General features: G+C 41.9%; 1 protein-coding gene across 3 annotated transcripts in view; it reads left to right on the plus strand.

Moving 5' to 3' along the window:
- The window catches only part of ntrk3a (neurotrophic tyrosine kinase, receptor, type 3a), a 97,344-nt gene that overhangs the window by 37,050 nt on the left and 47,605 nt on the right, over positions 1-12,689 (plus strand). For all 3 annotated transcript variants that reach the window (XM_085462727.1, XM_085462730.1, XM_085462729.1), the window contains 2 exons: positions 6,553-6,707; positions 12,398-12,540. In XM_085462727.1, the coding sequence (XP_085318853.1) occupies positions 6,553-6,707; positions 12,398-12,540 (298 nt within the window). The remainder of the gene's footprint in view (positions 1-6,552; positions 6,708-12,397; positions 12,541-12,689) is intronic.

Raw genomic sequence — 12,689 nt, forward strand, 5'->3', positions numbered from 1 at the left:
ACCCAGGTCGGATTTGAAAATATTGGATTTGTGCTGTTCAAACTGTCATACCATGACCGGAAATGGGTCGCATAGGATCAAAAATGGCGGATTTGTTGCGCTTTTGCCTGCAGTGTGAACGTAGCCTTTGTCTGATCCTGAGACACCAGCAACTTAGACTTTAAGTTTGCAGATGATACAAAGGCCATGTTTTATTACATTTTCACTCTTCTCAGTGGTTGATCCTCCTTTTGATTTTTGACTCTCTCATTTTATTATCCAAATCATTTTCAGTTTTTGAAGTTTTTTTGTGTTTTTCTTTTTGCGTTTAAGTTTATAGTAGTGTATCCAGAACTTGTCTGCAATATTTTCAGAAGGTTTATTTGTTTAGGAGAGAATTGATACATATCATGCATTTTGTCTGCTTACCACAGATAGCCATGGCAAGCAGTATTTTCAATAGTGCCAACTTTTTACCCCTCCGTCATAAAAGACCGATGGTGTCATCACCCCATCAGTGGCGTAGACACCTAAATTCTGAATATGATAAATGGAGAATGCAATGTAGGAGCTTCAAATTGATACCACAAGTGCATCTAAAGAAAAATCTCTAGATGGTGCAAGACTTCATCCAGTAAAATAAATATTACATTATAATAATAGGAATATAGAAGATCAAAAAGTTTAAAGAACAGATTACAAGCTTTTGCTGATTTGGCCAATCTTATGTTTGAGGCTTTGTGAGAATAACCCAATATATTATCTCTCCCTATTTGCTTCTCTCTTATCTGTATTATTATCTATAAAGTTTCAGCATGGCAAATTTGGTAAGCGATGAACAAAAAATAGTTTTTGTACAGTGTTTTTTACAGTGTGCTCTGAGATAGGCATGAGATGATGCCATACATCATTTCCTCTGAAGGTTCTCCCTCAGACACCTTAGAACATGACATTAGAAGAGAACACTGACATTCTCACTCTGGGGGATAAGGTCATGCTGCACAACCCAATGTTGAAAAAACCCAAAAGATTTTAAAAAAGAAACTGACCCAAATATGGTGTAGAGTAGGGCTGGGCCATATTATACCGTTCACGGTAATACCGGTATAATGTTAGGCAACGATAGGAAAATGAAATATCGCGATAGAATATGAGTAAAACGAGCATGCGCAGAGCCTTTGTTTTCATATGCACATGGCCGATTGTTGAGTGAAACAGATGAACCAGATTTGGTTTGTAAAAATGGTGCAACTTCAGTGATGTGGAACTGGTTTGGTGTTTGTCCGTCAGATACACAACAATTGTCGTATTTGTCGGACTAAGATGCTCTTAAATCTGGGAGTAATCTGGGTCCTAAACTCCGTATCGTTCAGGTCAAAAGAACACTGCAGCATCACTGAGAGTTTAAAAACTGTCTAAATTCTTTCATCTTTAATAAAACGATCAGAATTGCTGCTTTACCAGGTGTATCTATGAAGTTTAACTTCCAGGCATCCATGAAAACAAAATTTATTACATTTAACAGAGTTAGAAGTTAGCAGGAAGCTAGCGGACGTTAGCTCGCTAGTTTCGCTAGTTACCTAAGCATGATATTGCATGTTCTGACTGAGAGATTTCTGAAAAAATTCAAACGTACAGCTCTGCTATCACTTCCAACATAAATGAAGACAGGAAACTAAACAGCAGTGACGTTTGTAGGGTTACTGAAGTTGGGCTAGCTGGTATACAATGATGTGCTACGTGATCGCTAGCGACACAGCTATGTTAGCATAACATACACAGTGAAGCTGGAGGACGAACACTAACACTTTTACACTTATAAAAGTTAACATGAAGGCTCCTCATGGTTAGAGACAAATGCAATCGCATGGCAGGATGCTGTAAACGGACCAAATTTCAGTCAGGAGAACAACTGAGATAATCCATCCACAATACGAGGTTAGTCATTAATATACTGCAACAACATGGGAATAGAGCCGCTGCCAGAGAATTCAACATTAATGAATCAAAGGTACAGAAGTGGAGGAAGCAAGAAGAATGAGTTTAATAAAGTTTGATTTATCTGACTGCTTTGTTTCGATTAATGTGCCTTATAATCCCGCGCACCTTATGGTCCGAAAAATACGTACTGCACACTGCAGTTTAATGTTGCAAAGCACCTCTTTTTAACTTCAGTGGATATTATACATGGTTATGCTCAGGATATGTCAGCCCATTTCTACTGGAAATGCCTTTTGGTTAAACTTTCAGCAAGGAATTTGCATTTGCACTGTTACGTTTTTATAAAGCTTTAATGTACATAAAAAACAGCTTCTTGTTTAAGTGAAAATAAATGGAAGGTTGTCTTTTTGCGCTAGTAATGTTGTGGAGTTGTATTTTGTCTCGCATCAATTATATCGTCAGTTATATCGTTATCGCAAATTTTCATATATATATATCGTGATAAATATTTTTGGCCATATCGCCCTGCTCTAGTGTAGAGGATCATCATTGGTGATGTTGGTTTAAAGCAGAGGTTAATACAAATGTATTAAATGTTTATTCCCATAAACAAATAATGTATTGATAGTTTCCTTTTTAACATTCTCCATTTCTTTTAAGTGTAATATAGAAATGTTTTCAGACAATAATGATAACTAGTGATCAAAAGATTTGACAATGATGCACAATTATTGATATAAATATACCATTTTGTAAAGAACTGGCACCAAATAAGTAGCTTTTGAGCATCAAACCGGACACATCTCCCCATCTGTTTTGTAGTGCTTGTAAAAAATGCAGCCGTGTATTTATTATTTAATAGCACATTTAATTCAATTTTATATAGCGCAAAACCACAACAACCGTTGCCTGAAGGTGCTTTTTAAGATAAAAACCCTACAATAATAGAAAACCAAAACAATCAAGCACTTGGCAAAAGTGGGAAGGAAAAAATTCCCTGTCAGATGAAAAAAAAACCTCTGGCAGAAGGTGCAGACATCTGATGCAAAAGACAGAAATTAATAATAACTAAGAGTAGAAAGAGGCAAGTAAAGAAGAAGCGCCCAGTGCATTATGAGAAACCCCAAGAAGCCTGGGAGGATTCAGAGTCACCTGATCCAGCCCTAACTATATGGTTTAGGAAAAAGGAACGATTTAAACCTAATCTTAAAAGTTGAGAATGTGTCTCCCTCCCACGTCTAAACTGGGAGCTGGATCCACAAAAGAAGAGCCTGAAAACTGAAGGGCAAAATATTTCCAAGCATTTTGAATACAAATTTTTCAAGTGATTTCAAGTGAAGGAGCTTCAAGAAAAACCTGATAATAATGAATTACAGTAGCCCAGCCTAGAAGTAATAAATGCATGAACTAGTTTTCCCCACAGCTGTCAGACTCCTGAACTCTGCCTCCTGACATCTGACCCATGTTATCACATGGACTGGACATACACACACCCACAACCACCTACACACACAATGGACAACTGTACCCTCATACACACAATAATAACATGGACTGAACCACCACTCACAACCACTTGCACTTTATATAGCCTCTGTAGACATTATCCACATATCTCACTTATCTTAACTGCACTACTGTATAATTCTGTGTAAATAATCATTCTGTACATACGATAAATTTTAAATCTACAACTGTTTATAACTTGCATAGTTCACATTTCTGTATAGCTGTATAGCTCATATTTCTGTATAGTTTTTCATATTTATATCCTGTTTATAGCCGGTACATAGCTTGTACTCAATACAGCCTGTACATACTTATAGTTATAGCATATTCATAACATACTTCATACCGTGTACATTATAACATACCATAATAGACCCATTTCTGTAATATACTCACATATCTATATTATTGCTAATATATACTGTAATATATCTATATCATGGCTAAAGCACTTCTGGATGAATGCAAACTGCATTTCGTTGCCTTGTACCTGTGACATGTGCAATGACAATAAAGTTGAATTCTAATTCTAATTCTAGTTTTTCAGCATCCTTTTGAAACATGATATTTCTAATTTTAGAGATATTATGCAAATAGAAGAAAGTAGTCCTACAAATTTCTTTAATATGTGCATTGAAGGACATATCCTGGTCAAAAAGTATTCCAAGATTCCTCACAGTGTTACTGGGCCAAGGTAATGCCATCCAGAGTAAGTATCTGGTTTCTAATAAAGTTGGGTATCATCTGTAGAGCAATGAAAATGTATCCTATGCCAGGGGTGTCGAACTCCAGACCTCGAGGGCCGGTGTCCTGCAGGTTTTAGATATCCCCCTGGGTCAACACACCTGAATCAAATGACGAGTTCATTACCAGGCCTCTCAAGAACTTTAAGATATGTTGAGGAGGCAATGTAGCCATTTAAATCGGCTGTGTAGGATCAAGAACACATCTAAAACCTGAAGGACACCGGCCCTCAAGGCCTGGAGTTCGACACCTGTGTCCTATGCCAATGAATGGAGGAAAGATTGGGTAACAAAAGGTTTTTAAATACCGTATTTTTCGGACCATAAGGCACACAGGATTATAAGGCGCATTAAGCAAAACAAAACAATCAGATAAGTCAAACTTTACTCAACTCATTCTTCTTGCTTCCTCCACTTCCGTACCATTGATTCATCCATCCATCCATCTTCATCCGCTTTATCCGGGGCCGGGTCGCGGGGGCAGCAGCCTAAGCAAAGAGGCCCAGACCTCCCTCTCCCCAGCCACCTCCTCCAGCTTATCCGGGGGAATACCAAGGCGTTCCCAGGCCAGCCGAGAGATATAATCTCTCCAGCGTGTCCTGGGTCTGCCCCGGGGCCTCCTTCCGGTGGGACATGCCTGGAACACCTCACCCAGGAGGCGCCCAGGGGGCATCCTTGTCAGATGCCCAAACCACCTCAGCTGGCTCCTTTCGATGTGGAGCAGCAGCTGCTCTACTCTGAGCCCCTCCCGGATGGCCGAACTTCTCACCCTATCTCTAAGGGAGAGGCCAGCCACCCTTCGGAGGAAGCTCATTTCTGCCGCTTGTATCCGCGATCTCGTTCTTTCGGTCACTACCCACAGCTCGTGGCCATAGGTGAGGGTAGGGACGTAGATCGACCGGTAAATTGAGAGCTTCGCTTTTACACTCAGCTCCCTCTTCACCACGACGGACCGGTGCAGCGTCTGCATTACTGCAGCTGCAGCCCCAATCCGTCTGTCGATCTCCGGCTCCCTTCTCGCATTACTCGCGAACAAGACCCCGAGATACTTGAACTCCTCCACTTGGGGCAGGAACTCATCCCCGACCCGGAGTGGGCACTCCACCCTTTTCCGGCTGAGAACCATGGCCTCAGATTTGGAGGTGCTGATCCTCATTCCCGCTGCTTCACACTCGGCTGCGAACCGCTCCAGTGCGAGCTGGAGGCCCTCACCCGATGAAGCCAACAGAACCACATCATCTGCAAAAATCAGAGATGAGATTCTGAGGCCACCAAAGCGAAAGCCGTCCGCCACTTGGCTGCGCCTAGAAATCCTGTCCATAAAAATTATGAACAGAACCGGAGACAAAGGGCAGCCCTGGCGGAGCCCATCACCCACTGGGAACGAGTCCGACTTATTGCCGGCAATGCGGACCAAGCTCTTGCAACGGTTGTATAGGGATCGAATGGCCCGTAGCAATGGGCCAGACACCCCATACTCCCGCAACACCTCCCACAGGACACCCCTAGGGACACGGTCGAATGCCTTCTCCAAGTCCACAAAACACATGTAGACTGGTTGGGCAAACTCCCATGCACCCTCAAGTATCCTGGAGAGGATAAAGAGCTGGAATTTCAAGCAGTACAACATTTTGCGGCAACAACAAAACGTGAGACATTTGTTGTTTTTATGTTTATTTATTGTTTTTATGTTCAGTCTCAACTGTTACGAAGTTGATGTGCAGTTAATAAGTGCAATAAATATTTATACTGGAAAAGAAAATCGTGAGAGAATCGTGATCTCAATTCTAAGCCAAAAAATCGTGATTCTCATTTTATGCAAAATCGTGCAGCCCTACTTCACATTAACTTTCATCGAGTAGAAAAAAGTTGTGCTAACATAGCTGTGTCGCTAGCGATCACGTAGCACATCATTATATACCAGCTAGCTGATTTGTGCTGATGTTGGTAAGATTCCAGTATGGTTGTCTTTCTCTAAATTTATGCCAGAAGTTTCTAAAAATATCTTAAATACAAGCTGACTCATTTATTTTAATATAATTACTTGGCTGATTCATTTCACCAGCCTGAAAATGCACAGTTCAAAGGAAATAGACCCAAATAGACCCATTAATGTTCACTGTTACACCAGTCTTTGTTGCCATGGATTCCAGGACTTCCAAACTGGAGTGTGTTCGGCTTAGGCCCGCTGGGGAGCAAGTCACCTCATGGAACATTGCACTTCTTGATTAGATGCTAGTTCTATAGAACTAACATCTAATCAGAACCTTCTTAAAAAGTTTTGAAAATGACAAACGTTCTTGTTCCGCTGGCAGTGAGTCTAAAGGTGAGTATGAGATTTAGAGCATTGCTAATTCTGTCAGTGCTCTTCTCTTTTCAGGCATTTGGAGGATGTGGTGTTCACCTGTGGCTGTGAGATTCGCTGGCTGCAGCTATGGCAACAGAGAGGAGAGGCAGGTCTTAGCAGCCAGCAGTTATACTGTGCTGACAGCTACAGGAGAATATTGCTTCAAGATATGAACATCAGCAGTTGTGGTAAGCTTGTGTGGTTATATTTATACTCTAAATATACACATTAACCATGGTATTCTGACTGCTGATTCCATTTAATTGCAGCCAGTAAATCTCCAGTAGTTGATTCTGTTCATCTGGATGTAGCGTTTTGTAGGAGAAATGTTTCGTCACTCATCCAAGTGACTTCTTCAGTCCCAGCTGACTGCAGGTTTCATCTTATAAACAGTACATTTGCACAATGACTGAAACCAGCCCACTGAAGGAACAATGGGCTGGGAGGTCAGTTCCTTAATCTTAATTATGCAAATTCTCATGACCGTTGATCAACAACCACTGACTAAAACCCACTGATCAAAGACCATTGATCAATGGGTATGAGTACCATTCACCAAGAGTTGGGGAATGGCTGCAATCACAGCATTGTAAGATGGCGAAAGATGTACCCTTAGGCGCTCTCCTCGATTCAGAGATGGTCTTTCCCTTTTCATGTAAATGGCCTCCTTGACTCCGCACTCAAACCAGCGTTCCTCCCTGTCCAAGCTGTGTACATCCTCATCATTGAAAGAGTGTCCACGGGCCTGTAGGTGTGAATAGACTGCAGAGTCCTGGCCTGACGAGGTGGCTCTTCTGTGTTGTGCCATCCACTTTGCCAGAGGTTGTTTTGTTTCCCCGATGTATAAATCCTGACAATCCTCCTGGCATTTAACAGCGTACACTATGTTACTCTGTTTGTGTCGGGGGACCCGATCCTTGGGGTGGACCCATTTTTGGCGCAGCGTGTATTGGTGTTTAAAAGCCACAGAGACCTGGTGTTTAGAAAAAATGTGTCTCAACTGCTCTGACACGTACGGAATCACTACAGGTTTTCGCTTAAGCAGTGGTTGTCCTTTTCTCCTGGATCGGCTGGAGCTTGCTTTTGGCGCCTTCCCAGCTTTGACAAAAGTCCAGCTGGAATAACCACATTTACTCAGGGCCTTCTTGAGGTGCTGTTCTTCTGCTTCCCTGGCCGCTGTGTCTGTGGTGATGGTGTTCGCTCTGTGTTGTAGCGTCCTGATGACACCCAGTTTATGCTCCAGTGGATGATGAGAGTCAAACCTTAAATACAGATCCGTATGCGTAGGTTTACGGTACACATCAGCTTTTAGATGTCCCCCATTGCTGATGGAAATCTCACAGTCTAAGAAGGCTAACCTGCCACTTTTCATATCCTCCCTGGTGAATTTGATGTGATATGAACAGAATCAGCTATTGGAGATTTACTTACCTGGATGATTGAGCATCCATCAAGATGCAGCCAGTAAAATGATGGTCAGAGCATTTGTCTTTCTTTCAGTAATGCTGGGCATACGCTGTGTGATTTTTGGCCCATTTTGAGCCGATTTTTCAGTCGTGCGACCGACTTCATCGTGTGTCGTGCATCATGTAGTATACATGGGTAACGAGAAGCGATTAACACCTCACGTCCAGCTCCCGATCATCAATCGTTTGGTCATAAGAAAATCAAACCTGTTTGAAATCTTGTCGGCCTCACAAAATTATCACGACTACAACAACCGTGAAAATAATTGGATGGACATTGCTGCTCAATCACAGCTGCCTGTTCATAGTTTTTTATTAGCAATTTAGCAAGGTTGATGGTGGTGGTGTGCGTGTCTGTGTGAGTGAAAGACAGAGAGGAAGAGAGAGGGAGAGCGAGCGACAGATTTTCTGCTATAACCTTCATGTTATGGACGCACAGTGTGAGCACTCAGGTCGCATCAGAGCCTCGGGCTTTATAGTGTGAGACTCTGCATCGTGACCTACGAACTTCTAACCCCTGCAAGTCAATCATACAGTTTGAGCAGGAGCTGAATAACGCGACTGAAAAAATCGCACAGTGTTTGCACAGCTTAAGTCTGTCGATGCTACTGAGGTATCCCTGTCAACCTCATAAAATCAGCAGAGAGAAAAACTGAACACAGCACCTTTAAACAAAAATGGATAAAAGTCACTAGCTTGAGGATGATGATGATGATGATTATTGTTGTTGTTTTTATTGTTATTAAAAGATAATAATAATAATAATAATAGTAATAATAATAATAGAAATGTTGGCAGAAATGTTTTTTTACACACACACAAACATACACCATATACTGTATACTAGAAATGCTAGTTGGTTAAATTATTCTTATATGTTCAGTTATCAGTTACCTGTTGGTTCAAAGATCAAAGAAGAAGGCACCTGCCACTGACTGGACCTGCAGCTCCAGCAGATAGCTGTTCTTCCCCCCCCCCCCCCCCTTTGTACACACACAGGCACACTCTTACTAAAGTAATCAAGCAAAACACAATCGTCTAAGAATGTGTATCTCTTTGTTCTTCTTTGTTCCGTCTCTCTGTATTCATATTACCATGGTGCTGTGTTAAGATGCAAGCTGTTGCAGTAGCCCTTGTGTTTATGACTTTGCTACTTAAACACATTTTTTTTCTCATTGGGCTTTTTTTCTTTAATTTAGGGTTTTTTTTAACACTGGTGAGCAAGACCTGGTATTCTAAGGAGAATAATCTGTCTCTTCCGGAGGAGACAATGGGCTTGCATGGGTAAAGCTAAGTGATTCGAAAATAAGAGATGTAACCTGTCCAGTCCAGCTAACATCATGGGGAATGTGAGTTCCTTGAGCATAGGATAGATTAAAGAGGGCTGATTATGACACAGAGGGACTACTGTGAGTTTAGTATGTTGTGCATCATCTAAACATGGCTGAACTCACACATCCCAGATGACAGCATTAGTGACTGAAAAATGGTACAATCCTGGACATGTTACTATGTGGGCCAGATATTGATCTGGACGGTGTTAGACTGCATTCATAGTACTTCTTATCGGTTATTGTTGGTGTTGTTTACATTGAACCATCAGCTGATGAAGATGCAGCATGTAACATCACTCTTTCCTCGGTAAAATGCCTGCCAGCCCTGAATTCTGGGGTTTTTATTGTTGTCACTGCAATCCCTCTTCTGACCATCTGACCACAATGTAGTCCTGCTGACACCAAGGTATGTTCCTCTTGCTTAACAACACATTGTATCTACAAGAGTTGTTCATGAGGCTGTGAAGACACTGCAGGTCTGCTTTGAGTCTGGAGCCTGGAAAGTACTTTATAATCTGCATGGAGGAGACATTAACAGTTTCCCTTGCTGCATCACAGACTAACAAAATGAACAATAAGCCTTGCATTGCTAGTGACCAAAAGGAACTACTTAATTAAAGGGTTAAATCCAACATCTTCAGGTTCGGGCACAGAGAAGAACTGAGGAGAATGCAGCATGACCAAAGGGTGAGGCAAAGGAAATGCTAGGACCCTACGAGAGCTGGACAAGGACGTAGAAGGCCCTTAACCAATCAGTAGGACCAATACCTGCTGCTTTGTGCAAGGAGGAACAGGATGAGCACTGCCAGAGCTACAAAATTACCTCCATCAAGCAACTGATGTGAATATCTTTGACCAAACTATCAGAAACAGAATTAGGAGGGTGGCCTCAGGGCCCAACATCCCCTAGTGGGCCCTGTCCTGACTGCCTGGCACCATGAAGCCCAATGAGCGTTTGCCATTGAGTAATAATAATAATAATAATAATAATGGATTGGATTTATATAGCGCTTTTCAAGGCACCCAAAGCGCTTTACAATACCACTATTCATTCACTCTCACATTCATACACTGGTGGAGGCAGCTACAGTTGTAGCCACAGCTGCCCTGGGGCAGACTGACAGAAGCGAGGCTGCCATATCGCGCCATCGGCCCCTCTGGCCAACATCAGTAGGCAAGTAGGGTAAAGTGTCTTGCCCAAGGACAAAACGACCAGGACAGAGAGCCCAGGGATCGAACCGGCGACCTTCCGGTTACAGATGCAATTCCCAACCCCCTGAGCCACAGTCACCCAGTACCAGAATTGGCAGCTTCACCTCTGGCATTGTGTGCAGATGAGAGCAGTTGAACCCTGAGCACATGTGACAGATGTGAAAGGGTCTGGAGAAGCTGTGGAGAGCATTATGCTGACGGTAATGTTGTTCAGCATGACTGGTTTGATGGTGGGTCAGTGATGGTAGGAATAGGAGGGACACACAGACCTCTACATGCTTGGCAACGGCATCCTCACTGCCATTAGGTGTGAGATGAGAATATGCTGGAAATTGCTCAAGGATGAAGGAATTGATACCATTGACTGGGCCCACGCTTGCCTGACATAAATCCAATAGAACCCCTTTGGGACATTATGTTTCAGTCCATCCAATCCCACCAGGTTCCATCTGTCCTGGATCTTAGTGATGCCCTGGTCCACACTGAGCTAGGTCAATTTATTTATAATCAAAATTTAAAAACAAAAAGGGTTAACAAAAGTGTTGTATAAATAAAAGGAATAAAACAGAGCAGGAAAATGCAGAAAAAAACTTAAGACAGACAAGAAAAAAAACATAGTGTCACATTTAAACACAAGGGCGTAAAGATATGGGTGTAAAGATAGGTCTTCAAGTGTTTAAAGGTATTAAGTGTTGGTGAGTTCCTAATTTAAAGAAGCAGACTGTTGCAAATTTTAGGTGCAGCTACAGCAATGGCCTGATCTTTTCTATGCTTTAGTCTGCTTTTGGAAAACCAGAAGAATCTGATCAGCTGACCCTAAAGTTCTATTAGACGTGCATTGTTAAAATTTTGGAAAGGTGAGGGCGTGCTAATCTATTTAAAGACTTAAAATGACAAAAAATTCTAAAATGTACTGGAGGTCAGTCTAAAGAAGTCAAAAAATCGGAAATATGGTCTTACTCTATTTGCATGCACATGTCAGGAGGAGCCCCCTTCAAAATTAGTTGCAAAGAAAAGAAGACCTGACTGATTCCAAAATAAAGGCTGTTGCAGTAATCAAACCTGGATGGAATTAAGGCATGAATTTCTTTCTCGAAGTCAGGAGAGAGAGTCAGAAGGAATTTGTTGCGTACTTGAATTCAGCCCAATGTAGGTTGATCATTTTCATTTCCAACCAATGATGTGACATCCTTTTGTTCCTAACACATTATCAGTCGATATTACTGTAGATATCCAGCAGGGTTTTTTCCTCATTAATATCTGATGTTTTTACAAAGTTTTTTGAACAGTGTATTAGTGATGAGCAGTACAGTAGGAGGTGGATCAAGCACATGTGAACGATTTTGTGAAGTGTTCTTGGAGTAATCATCTGCTTCTGAATGTGAACAGCGCTAGACAACCTAGTGATCTAGTGGTCATTTCAGCAGGAAGAGGATGGCTGCATGGCCTGTGTCTGTGCTGGGACAAGGTGCTGATATGGTGGGGCAAGTACCTGGACATCCACAGTGACAACTTGGTGAACTTGAAACCTAACACAGTTGGAAATTTTAGCCATTTTCAAACATTTAAAAAAAAAAAAAAATCTCTTTGGGGTGGTATCAGATCAGTTTCAGTTTGAATCTCAGTGGTAGAGCATACCCAGGGTGGAGAGAGCAGTGATTAGAGCAGACTTTAATAGACCTGTAGCTGAAGGGAACAGAGGTGATGAGGAGGTATTAGGTAGGTATGGTGTTACGGAGAGATTGTTCAGATGATGGTGGGTTTTGTGAAAAGGATGGAAACAACTTTGGTGAATACATACTTTAAGAAGGAGGAACATAGGATAACATATTTTTCTCTTTCTCCTTCTCTGTATTCCCTTCTCAGACCTACCAGATATCAGCGTCAGCCACAGCAACCTCACAGTTGTCGAAGGTGATCAAGTAACGGCAATCTGTAATGGCTCTGGTTCACCATTACCTGAAGTGGATTGGCCTGTCACTGGCTTGCACTCCATCAATGCACAAGAGGTAGGGAGGGCATGCACAAATTCACAACTTCACAGAGAACGGACTAATCCTAGGCTTGAAATGACGGCATTCCGTAAATTGATACCAAATGGCAGCAGGACGTTCCTTCATAAATAGCTTTTCTATGTCTTCTTGGTATCATTTATTGA

The sequence above is a fragment of the Copadichromis virginalis genome, linkage group LG7, assembly GCF_057382275.1.
Source record: "Copadichromis virginalis isolate Kocher_CV1m ecotype Utaka linkage group LG7, C_Virginalis_male_GT1.1, whole genome shotgun sequence".
NCBI classification, from domain to species: Eukaryota; Metazoa; Chordata; class Actinopteri; order Cichliformes; family Cichlidae; genus Copadichromis; species Copadichromis virginalis.